The 26,817-nt window shown below is 38.4% G+C and overlaps 4 protein-coding genes and 1 long non-coding RNA gene across 6 annotated transcripts; 3 read left to right on the top strand and 2 right to left on the bottom strand.

The window, feature by feature from the left end:
* Nucleotides 1-353: 353 nt before the first annotated feature.
* On the top strand, nt 354-13,594 carry LOC124443596 (eukaryotic translation initiation factor 3 subunit A-like). The gene is made up of 20 exons (XM_046994072.1): nt 354-513; nt 1,537-2,025; nt 2,153-2,211; nt 2,844-2,984; nt 3,084-3,292; nt 3,728-3,899; nt 4,439-4,630; nt 5,960-6,076; nt 6,189-6,281; nt 6,481-6,573; nt 7,328-7,465; nt 7,706-7,915; nt 8,371-8,589; nt 9,526-9,648; nt 9,864-10,017; nt 10,700-10,894; nt 11,222-11,791; nt 12,671-12,835; nt 13,016-13,228; nt 13,307-13,594. Exons 1-20 carry the CDS (start codon nt 465-467, stop codon nt 13,420-13,422), a joined length of 3,717 nt encoding a protein of 1,238 aa, XP_046850028.1. The 5' UTR covers nt 354-464; the 3' UTR covers nt 13,423-13,594.
* Nucleotides 12,945-16,156, bottom strand: LOC124443598 (arylsulfatase L-like). Its single transcript, XM_046994075.1, has 4 exons — nt 15,516-16,156; nt 14,729-15,235; nt 14,432-14,629; nt 12,945-14,274 (listed from the first exon to the last, which is right to left on the bottom strand). Exons 1-4 carry the CDS (start codon nt 15,937-15,939, stop codon nt 13,667-13,669), a joined length of 1,737 nt encoding a protein of 578 aa, XP_046850031.1. The 5' UTR covers nt 15,940-16,156; the 3' UTR covers nt 12,945-13,666.
* Nucleotides 16,143-23,071, top strand: LOC124443599 (LIM domain-binding protein 2-like). 2 transcript variants are annotated; one of them, XM_046994077.1, is made up of 12 exons: nt 16,143-16,425; nt 16,717-16,841; nt 18,020-18,092; nt 19,023-19,122; nt 19,933-20,105; nt 20,716-20,916; nt 20,995-21,064; nt 21,265-21,315; nt 21,464-21,511; nt 21,901-21,954; nt 22,055-22,292; nt 22,448-23,071. In XM_046994077.1, the coding sequence occupies exons 2-12, from the start codon at nt 16,801-16,803 to the stop codon at nt 22,593-22,595; spliced, it is 1,197 nt and encodes a 398-aa protein (XP_046850033.1). In that variant the 5' UTR covers nt 16,143-16,425; nt 16,717-16,800; the 3' UTR covers nt 22,596-23,071. The 2 variants fall into 2 exon arrangements, with proteins under 2 accessions (XP_046850033.1, XP_046850032.1); XM_046994076.1 differs by having other exon boundaries at nt 22,055-22,301.
* Nucleotides 23,057-26,672, bottom strand: LOC124443597 (NHL repeat-containing protein 2-like). Its single transcript, XM_046994074.1, has 10 exons — nt 26,024-26,672; nt 25,610-25,917; nt 25,400-25,532; nt 25,088-25,193; nt 24,766-24,997; nt 24,414-24,536; nt 24,129-24,335; nt 23,683-23,932; nt 23,475-23,572; nt 23,057-23,380 (listed from the first exon to the last, which is right to left on the bottom strand). The coding sequence occupies exons 1-10, from the start codon at nt 26,436-26,438 to the stop codon at nt 23,234-23,236; spliced, it is 2,019 nt and encodes a 672-aa protein (XP_046850030.1). The 5' UTR covers nt 26,439-26,672; the 3' UTR covers nt 23,057-23,233.
* On the top strand, nt 23,522-24,014 carry LOC124443600. The gene is made up of 2 exons (XR_006947684.1): nt 23,522-23,604; nt 23,806-24,014. It is a non-coding gene; the product is annotated as an uncharacterized LOC124443600 (long non-coding RNA).
* Nucleotides 26,673-26,817: the final 145 nt, after the last annotated feature.

The raw sequence follows: 26,817 nt of genomic DNA, 5'->3' as shown, positions 1-26,817 counted from the left end.
TTACCCACAGCTTCCCTAGACCCGATAAAGTCATATTACCAAATTGATCCTGCATACCTCAGGACATAAAATCACGCGGCCACACCAAGTGACTTGTAAGCATAGCATTTGCAATTTACAGTTTTTACTTCTTGCAATATAGAGAAGTGGCACCCTTCGTGAGCACAGAAGCACACGTGCCACACACGTAAAAATTTATTGTTGAGTCACTTGAGTCCCTTTACGTTTTCTAATTGTTTAAAGGTGCGCTGCGCAGGTGAAAATTTATTGTTTTCAAGTTTCTTTTTTGAGTTTCTTCATGCACACAGTTAATGTATGAAGATCAGTGTCTGCTTATATATGTATCCCAACATGCCTTATGAGCTTGAGTCATGTTGATTCATCAAAAATCGCAAACCAAGAAAAATAGAAGACGCACATGGCTGGAAATTTTCTAATTCTTCAAAGATAGTCGAAATTTCAGTATGCCAGCGTACTTTCTTAAACCAGAGAATGCTCTGAAGCGAGCGAACGGTATGTTTGTTTTTGTAATTACTGGCCATTTCGCTTTGTTTTATTGTTTATAAGTTGTTCATTATTGGTTGGTGTACACTGTACAATCACTTATAGAAAGTGTAAAGGCAGCAGGTTTAATGATCTTCTTGTGCAATAATTGTGTTTGGTGTGTTTGTTTTCATCATGATTGATGTATATGTGGACTATAGTGTTGTTTTGTCCTTGGAGCTATTTCATTCCATGATTGTAAAATTTACCATACGTCGTCATCACTGTTGCAATTAGTTCTTACCTGTGAGCTTGTTTGGGTTCAGACATTTTAGATTTTGATTTGAATGCCTTGCCTTGAAGCCACCTATATTTGACACTACTGTATGGTAATTTAAACTCCGTACAAAAAGACAGCTTTCCCACTGTTTTAATCTTTGTAAATGCTAAATGAATGAATCCCGAATAATGAACTGGACTACCAGTCTCTATAAGGACAATTGTGATTGACAATTCGATATCCTTAGGATAGTGAATACCAAGTTTATTTTACCTACATATTGATGGAATACCAGATTTTTCTCAAAAGGGGACAGCAATTTATGCTTTTACTTGTCTCTTATTTTGATTTGTTAAATAGTGCTAAAACACATGTCTAGTAAGTATTCATAATAAACTGATACAGGATTGAAGTTTAATAGTTGAACAGAATGTGAGTTAACTATAAATTGCAAAGTGCAAATTGCTTCATAGGACTCTGAAGGAAACTTTTATAAACTGATGAGACTTATGTTGTATCTTAATCGGGGATAAGAAAAGCCAACAAATTATGTATTAATATTTGGGATACTAGAGTATCGGGAGGGATACCAAATTCTAAAACCTAGGTGTTAGTTCGGATCCTACAAAAATTCAAGTTTCATACCCTGCTCTGTAGAAGGTCCATTTAGCTATACAATGGCTGCAACAGCTCCCAATTGTGTGTGAGAAGAGCCTTTTAATGATAAACTGTGTTGAAATATTTTCGAATTTACTCCATGTGACTTTCTACAGAATTTATTGAGGTTGATAAAAAAGAAGAAGCTCTTGCGGCACTTCGTGATGTTATCAAGAGCAAGAAGCATCGCACCTTGCAAAAAATCCACGAACAAATCCTGTTCAAATATGTTGAACTTTGCGTTCACCTCCGGCAAAGCCATGAGGCCAAAGAAGGCCTATACCAATACAAGATCATATCTCAACAAGTAAATGTTGCATCTCTCGAAGAGGTAGTCCGCTATTTTCTAAAGCTGAGCGAAGAAAAAGCAGAGATGGCTCAAAAAGAGTCTCGTGAGAAAGTTGATGTCGAGGATCTTGAACAAATTCATACCCCTGAAAGCATCTTGTTGAGTTATGTCAGTGGTGAGGTTAGTCAAGATCGTGTTGATAGGTTAATGGTCACACCATGGGTGAAGTTTTTGTGGGAAGCTTATCGTAATGTACTGGAATTGTTGCGCAACAATGCTCGGGTTGAAAAACTGTACCATGAAGTCGCACAACAAGGTACGTCTATGTTATTGCAAATGCTAGAAAGTTGTCAAATGGTTGAGTTTTTATTGTTTTTGTGTTGATACTTTTCTTCTTTGCAAACAAAGTAGTTCATTTCGGACTCTTTTATTCTGTTTTACAGCCTTCAAGTTTTGCCTTAAGTACACAAGGAGAACTGAATTCCGAAAACTTTGTGACAACGTAGGTTTTCCTTTCCATCTTTATGGATATTTGGTTGTCTGTCATAATTTCTCCCTCCCCTCCTCCGCTTATTTTTTGGTGCAATCACTTGGGTTGTAGTCAGTAGCCTAGCCGGTCAGACTTTTTACTTTTGCTATGCAAATATTTTTATGTTCACTTACTGTGTAAGCTATAGATTTCTGAAGAAGTAAACAATGGTAATCTTTCAGAATTTACACAGTGGGGGAAAATCTGCTGGCTGGCTATCGCTACTGGTTGTAGTTACAAATGTATTTCAACTGATATTTTAATTCAATTAGTCAAGTCTTCTCACAAAGCATGTCGTGAAAATTTTTGTTTGTTACTTCAGTTTTGTTCAACGTAAGTTTATTTGTGGATTTTTATATTTTTTACTTAGTGGTTCCATAAGTTTTTTTCTTTTGTGGGGACTATGATTGTCCATCATTGCTTGAAAGGCCAGGTTAATTTTTTTGGGTGGAGATGTAAAAATTTTCAAAAGCCCTTACGTAGGTGAAAGCTAATATTTGACTGAGGTTTTACCTCATCTCCAGCCCTTCCCCAGAATCTCTCTCAATACAGAGCTTAAATTTTCAATTATAAATTCTAAATGCATTGTAAAAACTTTACTATAGCTGCGAAACCATCTCACCTTAATCATACGCCATCAAGGTCAGAATAATGCTATTGATCTGAACAACACAGATAGCATTCAAATGCATCTCGAGACCAGGCTCTCTCAATTGGATAGTGCCATTTCCATGGAACTATGGCAGGTGGGGTTAAAGATTTTCATTTAATGTTTAACGTGCACGTTTCTCAATCATTCTTTTCGTTTGAACAAAGTTGAACCTTGCATCGTTTATCACATGTAGGAAGCCTTCAAAGCTGTCGAAGATATTTATAATCTGATGCAGTTAGCAAAGAAGACTCCAAAACCGCAACTGCTTGCGAATTATTATCAAAAAACTGCGTTGGTTTTCTGGAAATCTCGTAATTACCTTTATCATGCTGCTGCGTTGCAACGATTGTTCGTTCTCTGTCGTGAACAGAAAAAGACCATTACAGCAGAAGAAATTCAGAAGTATGATTAAATGATTTTTGAAAAGTATTTATTTTCTACTGACCGAGGAATCAAAAAAAGGTGAACAACGTTTTCTCGCCCATTCCTGGAAGCCCCATTGTGAATCCGTGTGGCGGGTTGTGTAGGTTATGTTAACCCATTTTGTTGTTGCATCTGTATAACTTGACAAGAGCCCCACCAATTGGACCTCTATAAACTTATGTAATTTAGTATTCAAGACTGCTTAGTTAAGGCTACTCGTGGTGGATAGGGCATTTTACGCCATATAATGGTAGCTGTATTTATAGTTTGGACGAGTTATAAATGTCAAGCTTGCTTTGCATTGCCTGCAACAGTTTCCATTTGCGTGTGAAAAGCATTGTTTAAGAAATGCTCGTGTGCGTTTGCTACAAAATGTTTTTTTCATTGATCTTTATAAGTTTGTTTTTCCCACAGAATGGCGTCCCGACTTTTGGTGGCCGTGTTGTCCATTCCGTTACCACCCCCACAGACGGAATCGGATAAATATTTAATGTTCGATGAAGTTGCCCGAGAGAAATCGAGGCGTCTGGCTACACTGCTAGGGTTGCAAACGGTTCCAACGCGAAAGAAACTTGTCAACGATCTTGTAAGTACTTGTCAATGATACGGTGTTTTTTGCGTAAAATATTTCATTTGGAACATTACAAGTTTTTTTGACGCTTTAGAAAAGTTGCTTTATGTGCCTACACCAAACACTTCTTAAACACCTCTTAAAACAAACTATTACATTCAAGGATGCAGTTAAAGGTTCATACAACTGCTAAATATGAGAGAGTGATAGTTATTGTATAAGATTTCCAATCATCAAAAACATGTTTGATGTTGGTTTGAATTATAAGTCAAAATGCAAAGGTTTGTTGAACTTCTGTAGCGTCCTTGGATATTATAGTCATTACGAGAATTACGTATATGCATGCCAACAAAAGAAAAATTTTGAAAGCAAAAAGTGTCGTTCGAACCATGCCTCCCGACCAATCCCCCGACCCTCCACTCGAGATAATACGTATCTCTAGTCATTCGCAAATCATGCAATTTTTAAACGTCGGCCAAATTCAAAGATGAGCAGATTTTAATACACCTTGTGTACTATAACGGCGTTCTGTTGTATCCATACGTTGTTTCCAGATTAAATTGAACGTCAAAGATTTTGTTATGCCCGAGATCAAGAACTTGTACAAATGGCTTGAACAAGATTTCGACCCGCTGAATCTCTGCAAAAATGTGGAAAGTGTGACGGACATTTTGAAGGAAATCGAGGACTTGAATACATACGTTAAACCGCTTCAAGATCTTGCTGTCGTGAAACTTCTTAATCAGGTTTGCTGTTTCATTAAAGTACGTACAGCAACTGAACGTTAAAAAGGACACACACCCCCGAGGTCATTAAAGTATAGCATTTGAACATGAAAAAATATCCCCTCCCCGAGGTCATTAAAGTAAAGCATTTGAACATGAAAAAAGATCCCCCCCGAGGTGTATTGTTATAAACTATGCGTGAGTGAATCGTAGGGACTGGTTGCAGGAAACTTGGATAGAAATTTTTAAAACTTTTATAAAACATTTTAAAAAGCAAAAAATAGAAGATTCGAACTGAGCAATCATTGAAATAAAATATTGTTTCGAAGATTACGAAATTTCTTTGTCGTAAGACCAATACCGACACCTTTTATACTAATATGAAAATTTCTGCTATCCAATTGATAACGCTATCTAGGCGTTGTGCAACTAGCCCCAGGCCCCAGATAATTAAGCACTCATCGTGATTTGCTAACTGCGATAGTCTCTTTCTCGGTCTTTTTAAAATATCCGAAATTTAAAAATACCATTAGCATTAAAATGTTGTATTATCGGTTTGCACCAATTATGCAGCAACATTATTTGTTGGTAATCGTCATCGTGTTCTTGATGAATGCCCAGATTATCGTATAAAAACAGAGCAATCGCAAATGGCCTTTCAGAGGCTACCTGGAATTCGTTAATTTAGCACTTACAATAAATTATCCAGAGGGGAACTTTCTTTTGTGCGGAGTTTGTTTGTAAATAGGTTGTGCTGAGTTGGTTTTGCAAATGATGTTAAAAAATATATGATTGTACGTGATATGAAAAAAAACATCACCCATAGACTGATGCAAAACCTCATATTATAGGCTAGTTGTCTTTAATTACAGCAATCTCCCCTCGCCCCAATCTTGAGAGTTTATATTTCACAGCTTTGCTCATTAGTACGTTGTAGTATTTTTATACCAATCGTTCAATTGCCCACTTTATTCGATAGCTATTAATCGTTTCATGTGAATGGATTGAACCTGGAAATGTCGTTACATATCTGTAGGTGTAGATCGTCGAGGCTATTGCAGTCCTGAGAAGGACTGTTGTTGTTGAAGTTGAAGTTGACTGACGTTAGACAACCTTAGCGGTAGTCATTTTCAAAGACAAAGTGGCTGAAGATGACTACCGCTAATTTTGTCGAAACGTCCGTCAACATCAACGCGATCAACTTCTCAGGATTCTGCCGGCCTGGATGATCCACATTTACAAACATTTATTTACCTTTTCTTGAGTGCTGATCAGTTTATTTTAGTTTCACCGTGGCGACAGCTTTAACTATCTTTTAAAAATGTTATTTCCACATCGTCTACCACGTAGGTGTCTCAAGTTTACCAAACCATTTCCATTCCGAAGTTACGAAATCTTGCAGCATTCACTGACGGTTTCGACTTGGAAAAAGTGATCGTAGAGGCTGCCAAACGCAACAATCTACAAGTGAGTGATGTTTTTATTTTCCCGAGCATCGAAATCAGCAAACGCACTGTGTACCACCTGTGGGTGCGTATGTTTTCATCAAAATAATTGAATCGCTTTGAATGGTTTCCAGGTTCTCATCGATCATCGCTCGGACGCTGTCAGTTTTCGATCAGATCTCAGCGTCGATCAGAAAGAGGAAGTCATGGAAGGTCCGTGTTTTCAGGTAAAATTCTTTTCCACGAAGTCGGTACCAACGTGAACACGTGCCAACCACATTTCACGCATGTGAGCAAGCACAGTGGAGCGTTCTTTTTCCACGTGCAAATCTTTCGATAGATTGGAAACCCCTTTTTTTGTCTATAATCGACGAATCCAATGGATGTAGCTATTCTTGAATATTTCCAAATCATTTTTTCCTTCAGTCGCTCTCGTCGGAAAAAATACGAAGTCAACTGATTTACATGTCTCAAGCACTCCACAAAGCCATAGAGATCCTCCAACCTCCAGAGATTTTGGTAAGTTGCTGCACAACACGTTTATCGTATCGACGGCATGTAACTCGTGTACATTTTGAACTCGCAAAAAAGCGTGCAATCACTTTTTAGGGTGGAGAAAATATTTCTTTTTCCGCAAAGAGAAAGAAAAAATTTTTTTGCCGTTTTCTTAAGAAACTTACAATACAGTGGAGTGAAAATGATGAATCAACGAATGTCAAATTGGTTGTTGAGTGAATGAGCTGATTAAATGTTGATGTTTAGTTGACCAAAGCATCTAAAACTGATCAATCACTAATCATTTGAAACATGAATCAAACCAGGATGGCATAAGTGAATTTTTCTCTATACGTACATTTGTCACCTGCAGTATGTATCTAAGATTGCTCGTAAGGATTTCTAATTTTAACCAAAGCTCGGCTAACTTGAAGTATTGTACGTACAGTAATATATTTTTTGGAAGCTGAGAAAAACTCTCTCCTTCCATGTCTGCAGTTTGTATCTAAGATTGCTCGTAATGATTTCTAATTTTTGACCAAAGCTCGGCTAACTTGAAATATTGTACGTACAGTAATATATTTTTTGGAAGCTGAGAAAAACTCTCTCCTTCCATGTCTGAGACCCTAATATATATATTTTGGCACCAATCAATGATCCCACCGTCCGATACATTTTCCACCCCCCTGTTTACTTCGTGGATAGTTTCTGTGTCTGTTTTTGTGCCTGTCTTCATTGTCCGCGATATTGGTATGTATTCCTTCATGTCTTTATGTAGATGGAGCGCTCAAAAATGTTGGAAAGTGCTTTGGCTGCGTACGAACAAACTTCAAAACGAGAGCATCAGGAAATGTTGAAGAGAAAGACAATGATCGAAAAAAGGAAAGAACACTTGGAGAATTTGAGCATCAAAAAGGTAATCTTTGTGAACGCCAAAGCCATGATTTGTAGACAGGATGCTCTTGTGTTAATGACATTTCTGTTACCCCTCGACTATGGGTGGGAGATTTTTAGCTTAGGTACTCTCGCCCCACTCACTCGGCTCTTTCCATTATTAGCATGAATACATCATTTAGGCTCTAAAACTTTACCTATTTTCACACAAATGACAAAAATCTCACAATTTTATGCTCTTATTTTCTCTTTGGCTATTTAGGAGAAAGAGGAACAGGCCGAACGCGATAAGCAACGAGACAAGGCGAAGGCTGCCGAACGTAAACGTCTCGAAGAGGAAGCGTCTATGCGCGAGGAGAAACGAAAACAACGAGAGTTGCAAGAAATCGAAAAGAAGCAGGCGTTGGAAAAGATTGCCGCTTTAAAGAAAACCACCGTTGGCGCCAGAGCTTTGAAAAATCTTACCGAGCAGGTATAGTTCGAAACTACTGTCTGGGGCTGGACCTTGAAGAATGAAGTGCTTGTAATGAAGTGACGTAAGACAGGGTGTTAAGATGTTAGGGTGTAGCCGGCGCCAAAGGTTTTGTAGAGGGTTGAAACATTGCCCAAATTAACTCAGTTCAACTGTACTACTCATTGTTTCCCTAAAGATTTTGGGGGAGGGGGTGGTCGTGGTTAAATGTTTCTTAGACTTGTGAAAAATTTATTTAATTGTGGTAAAATCTGGTAGTTGAAGGCGTACCCCCCGCAGAAAATGCGTCCATGCAGCAAGCAGATTGCTTGTGTGAAATCTCTAACTCTTGCAAGATGATTTTCATTCCTCTCGTATGCACAAACTTCAACCTTCAACATTAGTTCCTTTTGGAGATTTGTTGTTCGCTATATTTATTTTTCGGTCGTTTATTTCTTCCATTATTTATATGTCAGGAAATCGAAGAAATGGACGCAGACGACATAATGGCTCGTCAGGTGGAACAGTTGGACAGAGAGAAACGCGATATGCAAAATAAACTAAAGCTTCAAGAGAAAAGGGTCGATCACTTTGAACGAGCAAAGAGGCTCGAGGAGATACCGTTGTTGACGAAGCAGTATGAAGAGTTCGTTGTAGCTGATGAAAAATTCTGGGATGAAGAACAGGATGAAAAGGTTGTTATTTTCAAGCTCAATACTCACGAGCTTTACCAATATACGTTGCAATGCTTTCTGGAATGAAACAGTATTGGTGTGGGTGCTTTGAAGCCTTTCGAAAGTTCTTTGTTTTTACAGTCAAAGGTTAATTTTAAGGGCATTTGAAAAATCTTTAAAAATCAAAATTGATGAAAATGCTTGCATAGCGTTCATTAAACGTACGGAATCGAAAAGAAATTAACTCCGTAATTTCTTGGCATCACGATGCATGTTTTGAGATGCTAAATTTGTAAAACCATCGAACCTTGCGTGATGAAAGTGTTATTAGCTTTATGAGAAATTTTTGTTGTTTGTCTGTCGTTGATTTATTTAGTAATTTATTTCTATTTTAATGTTTCAATGAAAACGCACTTGGTAATACTCAATTGCAAGTGGCGTTAGTAAAAAATATGTAATTCCCTTTGAAATGAGAAGTTCTACCTTTACTTAGTCTTACTGTACAATTACCTAGCCTCTACTACGGTTTTATTAATCGTCTACAGTACGTAATACCATTTTAGAATTATTCTTTCTGGGGTGTAAGAGATCCGATTCTCTATCTACTCTAAACTGACATTAAAGGTGCAATAACTGTCCCTTAAATTTGACTCTTAAAAATTTTCACGAACCGCAGCGTAATATCTTAAGTAAACTTACGTTGTGAATTGTCTTTGAAATTTTGATTGTTGATTGTTCTTAACAAGTTTCTAGTACTGCACGAACCCTTATAAATGAAACGGAAGAATTTTGAACAGCTCATTGTTTTATGTTTAAAGCTATTTCACAGATAAATTTCGGTCCAGTTCTTTCCAGATTTTCCTCTTGAATGCGAGATTGTTTTTCAACCAAGTTAACGCAAAAGTTGTGTGGTATGAACTCCAGTATTTTGATAAACGAAGTTGGCATTTATTTTAGATTAAAACGGCAGTACGTGAACGCGAGAAAGCCGTAGAAATGAAGAATAGGCTGTTGAGGATCCTGGGTGACCGTGATGTATTCCTCGAGAAATTGGAAGAAACCAGAAAAAAGGCTCACGATGTAACGTATTGTATTTCCTAGTTTTGCTAAAGAAGTGCTTAAATAACACTTCGTTGACTATCGAATCTCCCAATTATATTATGTGAATGACGTCACCATTAAGAACAAAAATGTTCGTGTGAAATGTTTATTTTTCAATTTGAAATGAAGAACAATATCGATGTCTTCACTTTCTTAGTGCGTTCAAAAAATAATTCGTTCAATGTCTCCTTTAGCTAAAAAATGCAGAATTCGAGGAGGAATTGAACGCCATACGAAAGGAACGCTTGAATAAAAGACGGTTGGATCGTATGCGGGAAAGAAAAATGAAATATCTGCAGGAAAAAGAGGAGGAAAGACGCAAAGCCGAAGAAGAGCGTATACGCAAAAGTATGTTTTTGAATCTAGACGATACGTTGTTTGTCATAATTGACTTCTATACCATTCATCAGTTTTAGCGACTTTATTAAACGCGTAGAGCAGCGAGAATTAGTTTTGCCATGGCGAATGTCAATTTTGTGGATACCCCAATGATAATAAACCCCAGTCGTGGTTTTTGTTTTGGAGACTCCATGTGGTGTCCGCAGCCATTTGTGCGATTTATTGTTATTTGGTATTATTAAAGTTTTCAAAATTCGGAATTGTATCAGACGTGAAACTTCGCAACATCAATGTTACATTAAAATGGACATTCTTGATCAAGCATACTGAAATTACACTTGTTATAATGATCATACAAAGCCATACATATAAAAGCTAAAAATAGTTCAAAGGTATCTATGTGTAGAGCAATATGTACTAAGTTACAAAGGCATCTATATAGAAGTTAAAAATAGTTTAAAAGCATCTCCGTTTAAAGAAATTTCTACAAAGTTACAAAGCCATCTATATGGAAATTAAAAATAGTAAAAATGCAACTGTTTATAAAGAAATATTCGTATCTTTACTTAATTAATTTAAGGTGAAATAAATAAATTAACCTTAGTTTCCCTGTTGTCTTAAAGTCTTGTTTGCCCGCTAGTGTCTTTCGTAGAATTTTACATCATTGCTTTTTTGATGTACTTCATGTTAGAGAAAGAAGAGGAAGAAAGAATTGCTCGTGAAGAGAAGGAAAAGAAAGAAGCGGAAGAGAAAGAAAGAAAGGCGAAACTTGATGAAATTGAAAGAAAGAAAAGAGAAAAAGAACGAGAGATTGAAGAAAAAGAAAAGAGGAAGGAGGAAGATGCTCTGAAGGAACGTGAAGAAAGGACGCGATCTTCTCGTGAAGGTGAGATTCATTGACGCGATCTTCTCGTGAAGGTGAGATTCATTGACCCGATCTTCACGTGAAGGTGAGATTCATTGACCCGATCTTCACGTGAAGGTGAGATTCATTGACCCGATCTTCACGTGAAGGCGAGATTCATTGACCCGATCTTCACGTGAAGGTGAGATTCATTGGCTTGAAAAACCATATTTCCAACTTTATCCTTTAGTAATTTCTGGTCAAACTTTTATTTGGTTGCCTGTGTGTGCACCATTCAAACAATCCATGCTGGAGAATTGCGCCATCTGCGAGAAAAATAATTGATATTGTAATATTTCTTTTCTTAAGATGAAGGTTCGTGGCGTAAATTGGGACGTGATGGTAACGATCGGTGGCGAAGAGATGGAGATCGTGCTATGGATCGTGGAGGCTGGGGTAGAGATGAGGATCGTGAGCGTGGATGGGGTCGCGAGACCGAACGCGAACGAGATGGCGGTGGACGATTTGGGGGCCGAGAGGAAAGAGTTGGTCGTGAAGATAGGGGTGGTCGTGATGACCGAGGTGGTCGTGATGGTTGGGGTGGCCGTGATGACCGAGGTGGTCGTGATGATAGGGGTGGCCGTGATGATAGAGGTGGTTGGGGTGGCCGTGATGACAGAGGTGGCCGTGATGATAGGGGTGGTCGTGATGGTTGGGGTGGTCGTGATGATAGAGGTGGTCGTGATGATAGGGGTGGTCGTGATGATAGAGGTGGTCGTGATGATAGGGGTGGCCGTGATGATAGGGGTGGCCGTGATGAATGGAGTGGCCGTGATGATAGGGGAGGTCGTGATGAACGCGGATGGGGGCGTGATTCTGAACGTGATCGAGGTGGTGGATATACACGTGATCGCGACATGGATCGTGATCGTGATGGAGGTATGAATACGCATATAGATAACATTGATTTAAAATTGGTTTCTTCACCAACCAAACAGAACAATATGAAGTAAACTTTCTTTGTGAAATAAAACCTATTGGGGGCTATCAATGGATCGTTTTCTGGTAAATTTGAGGCAACTATAAAAACATGTCAGTCCAGCTCGAAGTCAGCTTCTTTCTCGTGTAATACAGTTTGTGATTTCGTGAAATATTATTTGTGAAAATATCTTACAATTACGAAATAAACGATGTTTACTGTGTTTGCACAGGCTTATGCAAACCAAGGAGACCTTTGGGAGAACTCGAGAGCAGATCAGTGAAAGCCCGAGACCGAAGGTCAAGGGTTGCACTTGCTCGAGAGTTCTCAAAAACGTCTCCCCGAGGTTTGCATAAGCCAGTGCAAACACGAAAAACATCGTTTATTTCTTTTATAAAATAAAATAATGCGAAGAAGACAAACATTTTAATTTTCCCTGTAAAATGTATCATGATCGATTTGCAAATTCTCTTTGATTGTTTTGATTGATTTCAATGGTTGAGCTCAGATGTGTTTTGCTTTGCACAGGCTAATGCAAACACGGCTATAGATCAATCGCTGCACGCGTTTTATTGTTTTTATTTTATAACTGTGTTTTAAAAGCTTTTCTCACACTCAATGAGTGCAGCTTCAAACTCACCTCATAATTATTTGAAGACGGTATTTTCACTCCACTGATCCGTTTGATTTGAAATGATTTAGTCAAAATCTTGTAAAAATAAATGAGTTTCTCGTTTAAACAGATTTCCAAAAGATTTAGAATACAGGCGTCAGTCTTTGTTAATCAACAGAGCAAGATTTCTGCTCGGTTACAAATAACTCAATTCTTATTTACACAGGTCGCCCCTGGGGAAGAGAGCGCGATCAAGGTCGTTCTTGGGGTCGTGATCAGGAACGTGATCGTGGTGGTTGGGGTCGTGATCAAGACCGAGGACCACGTGGACGAGACGAGGATCGTGATCGAATGTCGTGGGGTCGAGATCGTGACGGGCCACCTTCTAGAGGTGTGAGAATGTTTGTACATGTGTTTGGACAAAATGTAGTGAAAAAATCATTATGTGAATTCAAAATTCAAGTCTCGGGAATCAAGTTATGTTTTAACAAAAGACAAGATTTTCCAAAGCAATATTTCGAATTTATTTCAAAGTCGAATTTATATTGTTACATTTTGGTTTTTACTACAGGTGGATTTAGAGAAGATCCATGGCGGGGTGGTAGAGGTCCAACTAGAGATGATCGTGGGCCGCCTCCCCGAGGTGATGATCGCTATCAAGATGATAGAGGTCCCCCCCGCAGGCCAGATGACAGGGAAGGTGGGGGACGTTGGAGGAACAGAGAGGATGACAGGGATTCAGGGGCATGGCGACGTGATGCACCTCCTGCTGGACGCTCGGAAGGTATTTGAAGATCCCTAAATGGTTCACTATGTTTTCGATCCGAAAATAAACTCGTGTCTCATGTGATGACTTCTTTAGGTCGATCTTGGTCGGCCGCTCGAAAGGGTGGAAGCGCTGCTACAAACAGCGGAGACAGAGAACGAAAACCAGATGGGGATGGCAGTGATGGTTGGACTACAGTCAGTGGTCGTTAGGTGCTTTTGAGTACTCATCAAATATCTTAGGAGAGTTCTTTATTCATTAATATTGTCCATGATTGGTTGATCGATGCAGATAATTTGATGAAAAGCAGTTCATGTAGGTGTTAATCTAATGATTCCATGAATTAAATCACCGACTTTCTAAATTAAATAATCATTTACAATATTGTTTGATATATTTTGCATATCAAATACTACATTGTGTATTGCACAAAATCCTGAAGTATTCCGACGGTGGTCATTCTGAACAAGCGCAAAAAGGGAAATTACAGCACGGTTGAAGAGACGGTTTCCATGCATTGTTTGAAGTAGTAAGTTGTGACGGCACTCTTTTCACTCCCGCTTTATGAGATGCAATCGCCTCTTGTATCTTGGCAACAATATCTCCATGTTTCATTGCATCCAGTGGCGTGTTCTCGTAGGGATCATTAGTGATATCATAGAGCAATGGTGGATCATGTTGAGTAACATCCCCGAAACATCCACATGAAATTTTCTCTCTGTTACACTCTTGTTTTCCCGGCTTCCAGTTCGGTGTAACGAAATGCGTCTTCCATGTATTGTTGCCAGTTCGTGGTCTGTATCTCACAGCGTGAATGGAAGAACCACAGTAGTGGAAGAGAAATTCGTGTGGCGATATAGTTTCTTCTTGTTTTAGTAAAGGCAGAATGTCCTTACTGTCAACGAGTCTGTCTTCGGGTATCTTTCCATCTGCGAGGTTGCTCATTGTTCGAAAAATATCCATTGTACTCGTGGGTTCATTGATCACAGCGCCTTCCGGAAGATGGCTTTTCCACATCACCACCGTCGGTACACGGATTCCGCCTTCCCAGTTTTGCCCTTTTCCTGAAATGGGAGATTTGGTATTATTTTTGACAGGATGGGTAAAGGGCGCTTGATTTTCAATCTGCAACATCTCGGGATTTCGTTTATGGTTTTAACTGTAGTTTTTAAACTTCTTTCGTTTGTGTTGTTACGAACTAAACCTTCGGAGTCATCTTACCTCCCTTATAAAGACCCCTCCATCCGCCACAGTACTCCCCACTATCCACAGTTTCTTCTAAGTGTGGTCCATGGTCTGAAGTGAAGTAGACCAGGGTATCTTCCAGAAGATTTTCTTCCCGTAGACTTGATACAATTTCACCTACACTCCAGTCCATCTCCTCCACGTTGTCTCCGTAATTACCGTGTGCGCTGTGGCCTAAATGAAATGAGAAAGTTTTTCTTGTCGGCATTGTCTTGTCGTTTCAATTGCGACTACTAATGAAAGACGTTTTTTTCTTAAATGACAAATTGTTACCGTGAAATCTTGGCATGGTAAAAAGAGAAGTGTGTACTTTGGCGTAAGACACGAGAAGAAAGAAGGGCTGCCGTTTGGAACGTTTGATGAAACTCTGCGCTTCTCTGGTAAATCGCAAAGTTAAATTGTCCATCTTTACCGGTTGCTCGACTACGTCAAAGTTTCGCATCAAAACACAATTGCGTTTTGGGAAATTAGTCTTAACAAACTTCATCATGAATCTCGTGCTCCCTGCGACGATGAGAATCAAAAGTAATGAATTTTTACGCGATAAAATTCGTAAAATCCACATGGCAATTACCAGAGCGACAGTCGCATAGATGAGTTGCCTTGATTTCTTTTCCATTCTTTTTAATTCAAAAGCGCCATCTTCCGGTCTTGTACATTGACCACGAACATTTGTGAAAGGTAGTCCATAATACTCGTGAAAACCTGCATTCAATGGATTGTGACAGGAATCATCATTCTTTTCGCAGTTCAAACCAAGATGCCATTTTCCAATAAGCCCTAAAGGAGGCGAAGGAATGTGATCTGGTTAACTATGCGCACGTTTGATTGGACCTATCCAAAGTGCGTGCGAAAATACATGTCTTGCAAGATGTGACGCCTGGAGGTACTTGAAAAGCATCCTGCCATTTAGTGATGTAGCTTACACAGAATAGTAAGTATATCTTTCTTTGATCTGAACCAAGTGATGATGTTTACTATAAACTTTCTTTTGTTAGGTGTGCTGTAAGAATTATACAATATGGACCGTATTGTCGTGATATTGTAACACGTGACTTACCCGTTCGATAACCAGACACCTTTAAGATTTCGGCAATGGTCGTCTCGTTCTGCGGTAAGCCTCCCGAAACGGCTAGATCGAGTAAAACCCGTTTTTCTCCCAAATTGGCTGCAAATCCCGATCTAACTGCATACCTGCCTGTCAGGGTAGCAGCACGGCTTGGTGTGCACAACGAAGCAGGTGCAAGATTATGATTAAGCTTAACTCCTTGCGACGCTAAATTATCGATGTTTGGTGTCTTTATTGTGTCATTGCCAAAGCACCCGATGTCACCTATTCCCAAATCGTCCACTATAAATACGACAAAATTCGGTGCTTTCGTTGAGTTTGATGTCTGGCTTAGAAAACAAAGTGTACGAAGCAAAACAAGACAAAGACATGAAAGAAATTTGAATACAGTGGCGGGTTCTGTGAATGTCGCCATCTTCAAAATTACGGTTTTACTACAATTAATCCAAAGCCGTTTATCTGATCCGCGTTGATTTCTCTTTGATTTGTGCCGGTGCAATGCATCTCAATAAACACACTAGCAAGAATAGATTGTAATTGCAAAAATTACCATTTAAGGCAACCTCGGAGTAGAAACTCTACATTACAGAATACATCAAATCAAAGAGCTGAAGATTACTTCTTGAATTTTCTGTGAAATATCTTTCATCACTCGGAGGCTCACGGTATTTGTAAATTAGCTAGATCAATGGCCACCGGATGTTCGAGCACGTATCTACGATGCTTGTCTCGGGATTTAAGCCCCGTAGACCCAACAATGCGCGTTTGAATTATTCGTTTTCTAAACAAAGATGGCGGTCCACTGACGCTCAAAAGGAGAAAAATGTTTTTAAGAAGAGAGATATTTTTCCTTATTCGTATTAAAAAACAATGACATTGGTTACCTGACATAAAAAATCTGGTATGTATCCCGCAACATGAATTGTAAAAGTACTTGGAATTTTCAGCAAAGATCAATTTCAGGAGGATCAAATATTGCTTAACAGAAACACTTGCTCGCAAATTGTACATACTTGTATATTTTACGACAGGTTGAGCATTTTCGGTTTTCTCTTCAAGGAAAAAAATAAAAACCTTCAGCCATTAAATATTTTTGTCTCAGACATGCCAAAAATTTGGCAAGCTGCTTGTTTATAACGTTTTACGGGGCAATCCCAATGTAATGTTAATGTCTTTGACCCTCTTTGTCTAGATCTGGCGTTCGCGTTGAGCGCCCGAATTCAAAATTTCGCGAAGAAATTTTCAACGCCCGTTTGCCAAGATTGAGCAGCAGAGGATGCCAAGTGTGCCCTTACCGAGTCCCAGTTTCTCACAAGGGTGAGATAAATGTGTTTGTATTCCGTCGGGATTGAGCATTTCCCACAGCAGTTTAATATCGGTGCCCCGCATTTGCTGCACGTAAAATGTAAATTGTATAAACAATGATATTCGCTTACAATATACAGTTACATCTTCTTAAGATTAAGGAAGTTTGCGAGTGCCTATATACGTTTAACGATGCGTTATTTTTATAAACGGCGCGTTTTTGGTCTCGTGGTTCTGAGCTAGCGTTTCGGCAATAAATTATTGCAATTTCAATGTAAGGACAGAGTTATTAAGCTTTCTCGCCTTTGATTTTTTTGTTTATTTGGAAATTGTGCATCCAGTTTTCTTGAAAATTTCAGTTAGTACGACGATTTTATGACCTTCTCCATTTGGCTTTTTATGATAAAGGGCATTTTCTGTTGTAAAAGATGTTTGATAACAACTAAAATATACTCAATGTTAAAAGTGCGTTCTTTGCATCTTATTTGTTGCCAATTTCTATCGTCCTTTTCGAGAAAAACTTGATATGGAACAAATATAAACACTTTGTTTATTCGTGTAGTGTTTTAACTTACCCTTATGTGTCATACTAGCAATGCTAATGTCTAAATTACCCCTAGGTGTCATACTAGCCATGGATGCTGTTTTATCTTACTCCTAGGTGCCCTACCAAAAATGCTAGAGTTCTCACTTCCTTCCACATGCTATAATTGCAATGCTTATGTCCTATCTCACTCACCGGTTTCATTATTTTTGAAAGGAGCCAAAGCATAAATAGCAGTGCCATCTATTACATATGATGGTTGGAAAGTACATCGATTTACATCTAAAAATTTTAATGCACAACATAAAACAGCTAATGTTGATGTTAAATGTATCAGGCAGAAATTGCTTGTTGCCTGCTTCTAATAAAACTTTTACTAAGTTTGTCAAGTCCATAAGCCATTCTAGCCATGCTAGTATCCTTATGAAAGATTGTTATATGCAGTGTGGTGTTTGAAATTAAATGAAGATATGATCTTCGCACTTTGCTGGATAATTTAAGCAATTGTCTCATGAACCTGAAAATTTCATGAGACAATTGCTTAAATTGTCCAGCAAAGTGCGAAGATCATATCTTCATTTAACTAGTATCCTTACTTGACTCAATGACTCATCTGAATAATGCTAATGTTCTGGCTTATCCCTAGGTGCCACACTAGCTTTGCCAATGCAGAGTATCGAATTTATGAGCTAAACAAACGACTGCAAGAAAAAAATGAGGTAGGTTTTGAAATGTTTTTGTAACACATTTAATAAGGCATTTTAAAGTATCCAAATGGAACATGAATTATGAAGAATATTTCCATTTATTTATGTGAATTCTATTCAATCTTTTCATTTCATGTAAAGCATTTCATAAGTCATAATTTCAAAGTGAGAAGCTCGTGTTCAAATATAAAGATGCCTTTTTTCTTTAATTGCTCTGGTGTACCTACATACCTATTAGCAAGCCTATTTTAAGTATTTTTCTTCATGTCAGTTGCTTATGTGCGAACAGTTTCCTCCAAGAGTATGGGTTCAATGACACAAAAGTCAGCCAAAAGGATTGCGAGCTTTTGTTTACAACATGCCATTACATGTGCTTTTAAACCATTCTAACTTCTTGTTTATATTATGGCTTTATGTAATAAAAATTAATGCCCAACATAAAGTTTTGATTAGAGCCATAGAAATAGACCAGAAAAATTGTAAAATTGAATTTATTGTAACGTTTCGTCTTTACTCAAGACATTCTCAGACATTCTCAAGACATACTCGGATGAAACATTACAATAAAGACGAAACATTACAATAAATTCAATTTTACAATTTTTTGGTCAATTTCTATGGCTCTAATCAAAACTTTATGTTGGGCATTAATTTTTATCACAGGAATTCGATTTCTGCTCGGCAAGTCGCTTGCTACTATTATGGCTTTAATTGTTATTGTTATTTGATATGTATTTTTTTTTAGATTTTACACTGTTCATTATTTCACTTGACAAATAAATTAAATCAATACACTTGTATGTTTTGCCTGGATTACCAATTTTCAACTTGTATGTTTATATATATATACATATATAAATGCATTTGCAACAAGTCTTGTATTGTATCCCATCTAGTTTGGCATGATATATAAGTTTTATGTAATCATCATCTTTTTTATAGGCTGACATTCTTTGGTGGAATGCATTTACATCAGAATTTTTTGAGGACGATGCTACCATGACATTAAATTTTTGTCTTGACGATGGACCAAGAACATATAGTATGTGCTCAATGTTGTAGATGTCTGTTCATTTTTATTTTATTTGGTGATTCATACATTTCGTTTAGTGATTCATATATTTCATGTTGTGATTCATGTATTTCATTTGGTGATTCATACACTTCATTTGGTGATTCATATATTTCATTTGGTGATTCATATATTTCATTTGGTGATTCATACATTTCATTTGGTGATTCATTTATTTCATTTGGTGATTCATATATTTCATATAGTGATTCATATATTTCATTTGGTGATTCATACATTTCATTTGGTGATTCATACATTTCATATATTACTTCATACATTTTATGTAGTGATTTATATGTGTCATATAGTGATTCATACATTTCAAATAGTGATTCATACATTTCAAATAGTGATTCATACATTTCAAATAGTGATTCATACATTTCATATAGTGATTCATACATTTCAAATAGTGATTCATACATTTCATATAGTGATTCATACATTTCAAATAGTGATTCATACATTTCAAATAGTGGTTCATATATTTCATATTCTGTCGTCATGTAAACTGCGTTAACAGACGTGCTATGAAACAAGCATTCTCACTTTTCGCAGGCCATATATTATCTGCAATAAATTTGAAATATCCATGACAAAAAATGCCAAAAGGGCCCAAGAAGTGTATGGAAGCCAATTAAGTTTCAGTTCGGGGCCAAAAGGAGGGCCTAAGGGGCAAAATGGCCTCTCATTATATGTGTTAAAACATGCCTTGTTTTATGTTTCATACTTCATTAATTTAACAAAGTGTTCATCTATGACCAATCTTCATCGTAGCAATTGGCCGAAGACTTATTCCGCGTTACTTTCGAAGCATCTTTGAAAGTGGCGCTACGGATCTTTCATATACGTTGATTCAACCAAAAGAAAGCTATCAAAATAGTGCAATTATCTTGGATTGTGACAGGACGATTATGACAACCACGTATTTAAAACGACTGCGTACTAAGGTGAAAATTATAGCAATTCTTTACCTAACTGATCACGCGTAATAATATTGCATGTAGAACCCCTGTATACAAAGAGGGGAACCCCTGCAAACAGGGAGTGTGTGGAGCTCTTGCATACAAGGTGAGGAACACCAGCATACAGGGAGTGTGTGAAACCCCTTCATGGAGGGAGGTCGGGAACTTCCTTCATACAGATCGGAACCCCCGCATACAAGGAGGGGAGCCCATATGTTCAAAGAGTGTGTGGAACCTCTTCATGGAGGGAGGTGGGGAACTTCCTGGATACTGAACGGAACCCCTGCATACAAGGAGGGGAGCCCATGTATTGAAAGAGTGTGGAACCCCTTCATGGAGGGAGGTGGGGAACTTCCTGGATACTGAACGGAACCCCTGCATACAAGGAGGGGAGCCCATGTGTTCAAAGAGTGTGTGGAACCTATTCATGCAGGGAACGTGTGGAGCTCCTGCATACATTGAGGAGAACAACAGCATACAGGGAGTTTGTGAAATCCTTTCATGGAGGGAAGTGGGGAAGCCCCGCATAAAATGAGGGAAAAGAGAGCATGCAAATTCTCTGTAGGCAAGTGGCAATTACTTAGTCCAATTTTAGGTCGTGACCGAAGGCAGACTTCTTCTGGAATTTTTACTCTTTGACGATTTGATGCGAATACGTAATTGGCATTTTAACATTCATCATCATGAAGAATACATACCAAGACGTCTCTTGACTGCAGATCGTAGTATTATTGAGGAACAAAGCAAGAACATCACCTGTAGAGGAATGACGTCACATACTCATACTTTATTAAATGTAAGTTAACCACTCTCTAGGGGAATCACCTCACATACTATTACATTACTAAATGCAAGTGGACATTGCTTGTTCTAGGTTTGTTTTATACTTGAGCCCATGCAAGAACTTATGTCGCGACAGAAGACCTACCGCTTGAATCCTCGAGGTGGGTCGAACAAGAAATGTAGTTCGAACTCTCGAAATACATGCATTACAATATGAAACAAGCGCAAGAGAAATGTCTGCTGTCATTCAAGACTCCAGCACCTACATGCATTAGATCAACATAAATTATCTTGCATTGTGATTTTGTTCGGCAGGAGTGACATATTGTCGAATCTAACAAGCTGCGTATGCCAATTTTAGATTGCCTAATATCTACGCTATTTGAAAGAAGGAGAAGATTGGGTTCGCCAGGTATTCTACAATGGTGTATAGTCGTTGAAGAGTTAAAGCTGTTATATAGCACTTTATCTACGCCTTTTGTTTCCAAATCTGGCTTTTCTCTTTCAACCATGTATTCCGAGGGTTTGTCTATTGACATCTTTTGTCTATGTTTAAATAGTAATGGGTGCAGTTGAAACGAATCATCAGCAGGAATTACCTTGGCAAGGTGAGCAAATCATGCAGAGTATTGTGTATCATAGTTAGTATTCTGCCGACCACGTTTACTAAATTGACAGTGCTGACATAAGTCGGGGAATACGGGACTTGGTCCGTTTTTTGATGACATTTACGATGTGACAAGTTATACGTATTGAGCACTTGGTAAGCTGACGAAAATCAAATATGTCGCATTGATAGATGTGTTGTAATCAAGCGCTCTTCTTTTCTTTAATATAAGAACATTTCTGATGCGTCAGTTCGTGCAAGAGGTTTTCAAATCAGTTCAGTTCTATCTTACCTTAAACACTTTCGACTGGTGACAGTGCTAATTCTTAGACGCCAAATGCCCTAAGGCCTTTCTTATTACCATTGAATCTCGTTCCTTTCTATTCATAGCTCAACAGCATACTATAAATATGAACAAGCGAAGAACGTCTTCCTCAAAACGAGGTATTTGCCGACGATTTTGGTTTGCAAGAACTATGAAATACTAATAAACATAACAAAGTTTTAAATAAATCTGATGATTAAATTTCGATGATACGTGTAGATGGTAGCGCTGCTCCGAGGACAAAACGCCGGCAAGGCAGACGGAAACCATCCACTCCAACTTCGTCCACACCGAATGCCAACTTAACGGCAAACACTTCTGTAAATAAGAAAAAGAATGCCTCGCCCAGCCGTACGGTGGGAAATTTTGGCCTTACCGCACAAGATGTCATGGTTGTCGGGGAACCATCGTTAATGGGTGGGGAATTATGCGACGAAGATGAAAGACTTATCACAAGGTTAACATCGTAAGTTTATAAATTTAGCTGATAGTATGAGTGAATACTTGGGTTAAGGGAGGATGGACAGTACACTGATAGGATACAGATAGGATGAAAGAAAATTTGCTAACGCGGATGATGAAGGATAGTTTTCGTGGTGTTTCTTCTTTTAGGTTAGAAAATACCGGTTACGACTCGATTGTTCCTCCCGAAGAAGAATTTCGCAACAGCCCGCTCATTAATAGCAGTCCAGTTATGCCACCGTGGTCAGGGGAACCACCGCGAAAAGTCCCCGCTGCAGAAGAGACTGTAAACGAGTAACTACGCTTGTACATGATCATAGAACACAGATAGATATATTTAATTCTTTTTGATGCGTGGGTTGTTTTTTGGTGACCCTTTATTGTCGCATGTCACATGCGACGGCAAATTCTATTCAGCACGATTGAAATATGAACATGGCTTATGGATAGCTAGAGAGCTATCCACGGTCCGCACGTCCATGCTTTTGACTTAAGTCAGTCCAATAAGTTGTGATCAAATCTCGTTAATTATCAATAGGCACAATTCATTCTCCTGCGTTTTATTGCCTTATTCACATGTGTGTGTTTGACAACAATTTTCTGTCGTTACGGTCAGTTCCGCGAGATATCCGTTTAAAATGACCGGCATATAGTCCTCCGTGAAGAAGACATAATATTGTGTGGCGAAGATCGCCGGGGAAAATGCCGAAGCGATGTGGCTACGGATTGTACATAATAGCTAAATCAGGAAATATAATGTACTTGAAATGAAAACGAGTTGTTATTTTGTTGTAGCCTATTGAACAATGGTGCATCTTCTAACTCACAATGAATGTATACTGAGATAATGCCATGGTGATTATTTTATGTAGGTCGAGAGTCAAATTATTACGCAATGCAAAAAAGAGAAAAATTATTTGGCAGCTATCACGAGTTTTAAGGTTTAGTGCAGTCAAAATGTAGCTTTACAGGTCCGTCATCTTTCAGCGAGCCTTCACCATGATGCACTACAGGTAGCACGTATACAATTCCTTGCATATAACATGCACCGTCCGGTTCACAGAAGTATATCTTTGCCTCAACCTGAAAATGTTACGTAAGATTATATAAGTAAGGTTTCATTTCATATATCATATACATTAACGTCGAAGAACAAAGTAAAGAGGTTCATACTTACTTTGATTTGAGTTTCAGAATTTTCGGCCATTTTCGCCACGAAGGACGAAGGTGTACCAACTTTGGGCAAAACTCCGCTGTGGAGTACACGAGCATCTTCTATAAAGACGTGTGTGGACAATGATAGAAAGGTACATTAAATTGAAATAATTTTATCACATGTGAAACTAAGAGTAAAGCCATCACTAAGGTACTTTCTGAAATCGCACCTTCCAAGGAATCTTTAAACGCTGTACATTGCCATTTGCTTTTTACGCCTTCTGTTAACTTACACTGGGCTGGTAAACCATAAGTAAATTGTACGTCTAATGAATTGTCATTAACTTTGACAGGATTACATTGTATGATCTTCGCATTTTTCGGTGCGAGTCGTCGATACTTTTCTCGTGGATCTTTGATGTTGTCGGCCGAGTCTGCCAAGGCGTCCACGTCCGCAGCAACAAGACTTAATATGGGTAACTGAAAACAAGATTAGCGCTTGCATGAAAAGAATATCGAAAAACACCAAAGCACTTCACAATATATTCGATATTGACAACAATCGTTGAGCGTTGTTTTCTTTGTAGGAACTCCAAAGTATGACTCCAAATGCCGAAGCCATGACTATCAATACTAACTATGACAAACTACTGACTATGACAATATCAATACTTACCGTGCTGACTTTAGCACCTTTTATATCCACTTTGCGTATAACGTGACTGTTAGTATCGGCAATATATAACACGTTACCATCTGCGCTGACACACAGACCGCCTGGTTCGTTAAATTGTGCATCCTTTATTTCACCATCCACACATCCAGCCTGGCCAGTACCTAACATCGTCGTACAAGTCTTTTTTAATGGATCAATCACTTTAATCTATAAGTAAACACACGAGACATTGTTTGAATATATAGTCTGCGAGGCAAGCTAGTGATAATTGTATGTCATAGTTACTTTGTGGTTATAAGAATCCGCAACATAGAGCTCGTTTTTTCGACTATTCCAAGCGACAGCCAGAGGATGTTGTAGCTTTGCATCAACTCCTTTACCGTCAATGTCGCCAAAGGCAAAAAGATTCTGAAAGAATTGAACATAGATAACTAAACGCGCGACTTAATGGTTCAGTACATTCGATATGGTCAACAAATGATGTCTAATGGCAACGACCTTCACTGTTATACTGAAGTTTGCAAACTGCACTTCACGTAATGCCCACTGCAAGCCATTAGATAGCGTAGGCTTTGATGTTTACAATAAAAAAAACAGAGAACAGATCACTGCCTTAAAAAAAGATTAATGATGATACCATTGGATCTCTGTCCGCTCCAACCAGAGCCTTTGAACCACCCGTGACAATCGATACGGACCTGACGCTGCTACTCTCGCTATCAGCCAGGAAAATACATTCCAATGGCTTTTCACGGGCGACACTTAGACCCGATGGTTGGGCAAAACCAGTTTTGTGCGGATAACTATTGTTACGATTCTCCTCTGCTCCACTTCCGGAAAACCTTAGACACGTCATCGCTTTTTCGTCACTAAAATAATTCCACTAATGCGTCAGTGCTCGATGTTCGTTTCATTGGTCGGCTGGCCAGTAGTTACTGCATTAATATTTGAAGGTATACCTTCTCTTTAGCCACTTGGTATCGGACAAACACAGTCCCCATATTTGATGTGTTCCAGCCATAGCAATGTACAGGACACTTTCGTCATGTAAAATATCCAAGGCACCTTTGAATGAAGAATGCTTTTCATGATGAAAAGGTGTTTATGGCAAAAGTTTGGAAAACTATTCAAGCTTTTATGTGACTTCTCACAAGTAGGAAAAATATAGGGACACAATATATGTAACTCAGTACATGCAACACCAACAGAAATACACAAATGAAGCAGGAATATTTCAATTTTTCAAAGGGAGAAATATTACCACTTCTGACCTGGGGAAGGGCCAATCACAACATCCCATGGTGAACTGATTGCTTGATCTTTGCCAGTTTTTCCACCAACTTTATCATTGCCTTGAGTACCCATTCCAGCTACTGTGCTCACTACTTTTTCTTTTAAATTGATCTGGCAAAAGTTTTTGAAAAGACGTCAAAAATACTTAGAAAGAAAGGTGTTGAATTAACAATGCAAGGGTATAATACCTTTCTTATTGCATGGTTCTCGGTATCGGCCACATAGAGAATCTGGTTGCCATGCCATGCCACACCTTGTGGACTGTTAAACTGTGCCACCTTGAAGTCCCCATCAACCAAACCTGCGATTCCCTTACCCACAGTTGACATAACATTACCACCCACGTCCACCAGCAAGATCTGATGATGACCTGAGTTGGAGATGGCTAACTGGTCTCCGGATTCATTTAATGATATTTTGCCAGGAAACAAGAGATTTGTTTTTGGAAGGCTGTTTTTTGCCAGGCTTATGTTGATTGAGTGATCCTTTATTTCACCTAGAAAAACAAGAACAAAGAAAACGAAAAAATATATGATTTCTTGATTATGAGACATCCTTTAAAATGAGATTTAATTAATTATGATTGCTTAGCAAGCCCATACCAACTGATTTAAACCACTTCAATGCAGCATCAACAAACTCCATCAATATCACATGATGACCTTCACCAACAAGGGTCAACAAAAGTTGACCATTTGGTCCAACTATGACCAATGTTGGCCAACACGCTATCTCCATAGCATTCCAAAGAACAGCTTCGTTATCATTTATTACAGGATGTGTGATGTCATATCTTAAAATAGCGTTGAGTATATTAGTAGAGACTTTCTCGTTTTCAAACTTGGCTGAATGAACACCAACAACAACCAGACCATCTTCGATGCTGTAATTTGATTCAAGCTGATGTAAGTCAGGCAAAACATGCAGGCAATTTATACAACAATACGTGAAAAAGTCCAATACGCATATTTTTCCACGCAAGTTTCCTTTGATGGACAAGGCCTTGTCCTTTTCCATATTTAGCCATTCACATCCAACGGGAAAATTGGGGACAAATTTTACATTCTTTTATGCGTCTCTTCGTGGATTTTTTTCAAATATGTTCGAATCAATTCCCTCTTTCTTTCTTGTCCTCGCAACTTTCGAGCTTCCGAAGAAATAGTTGATCTTTGGAGCTCATTTTTTATCTTCTGATGTGCGAAGTGATGTGGAAAAAATTTAAATGTCACTCTCCTCCCACATCACGCTAACTCACGCGTAACACCGAAAACACGCGAGATCTATTATTACTCAAATTGTTCTTCTCCCCAGAAGAAAGACTATAAATAAATATACGGAATAAAATTTTCAATCGTCAACAGGGGGTATCTCATCCAGTTAAAATTTTTACAATTGC

Source organism: Xenia sp. Carnegie-2017, unplaced genomic scaffold (assembly GCF_021976095.1).
Source record: "Xenia sp. Carnegie-2017 unplaced genomic scaffold, XeniaSp_v1 HiC_scaffold_21, whole genome shotgun sequence".
Classification (NCBI taxonomy): domain Eukaryota; kingdom Metazoa; phylum Cnidaria; class Anthozoa; order Malacalcyonacea; family Xeniidae; genus Xenia; species Xenia sp. Carnegie-2017.
Note: the sequence above shows the minus strand (reverse complement) of the source record. Positions and strands in the feature narration are given on the sequence as shown.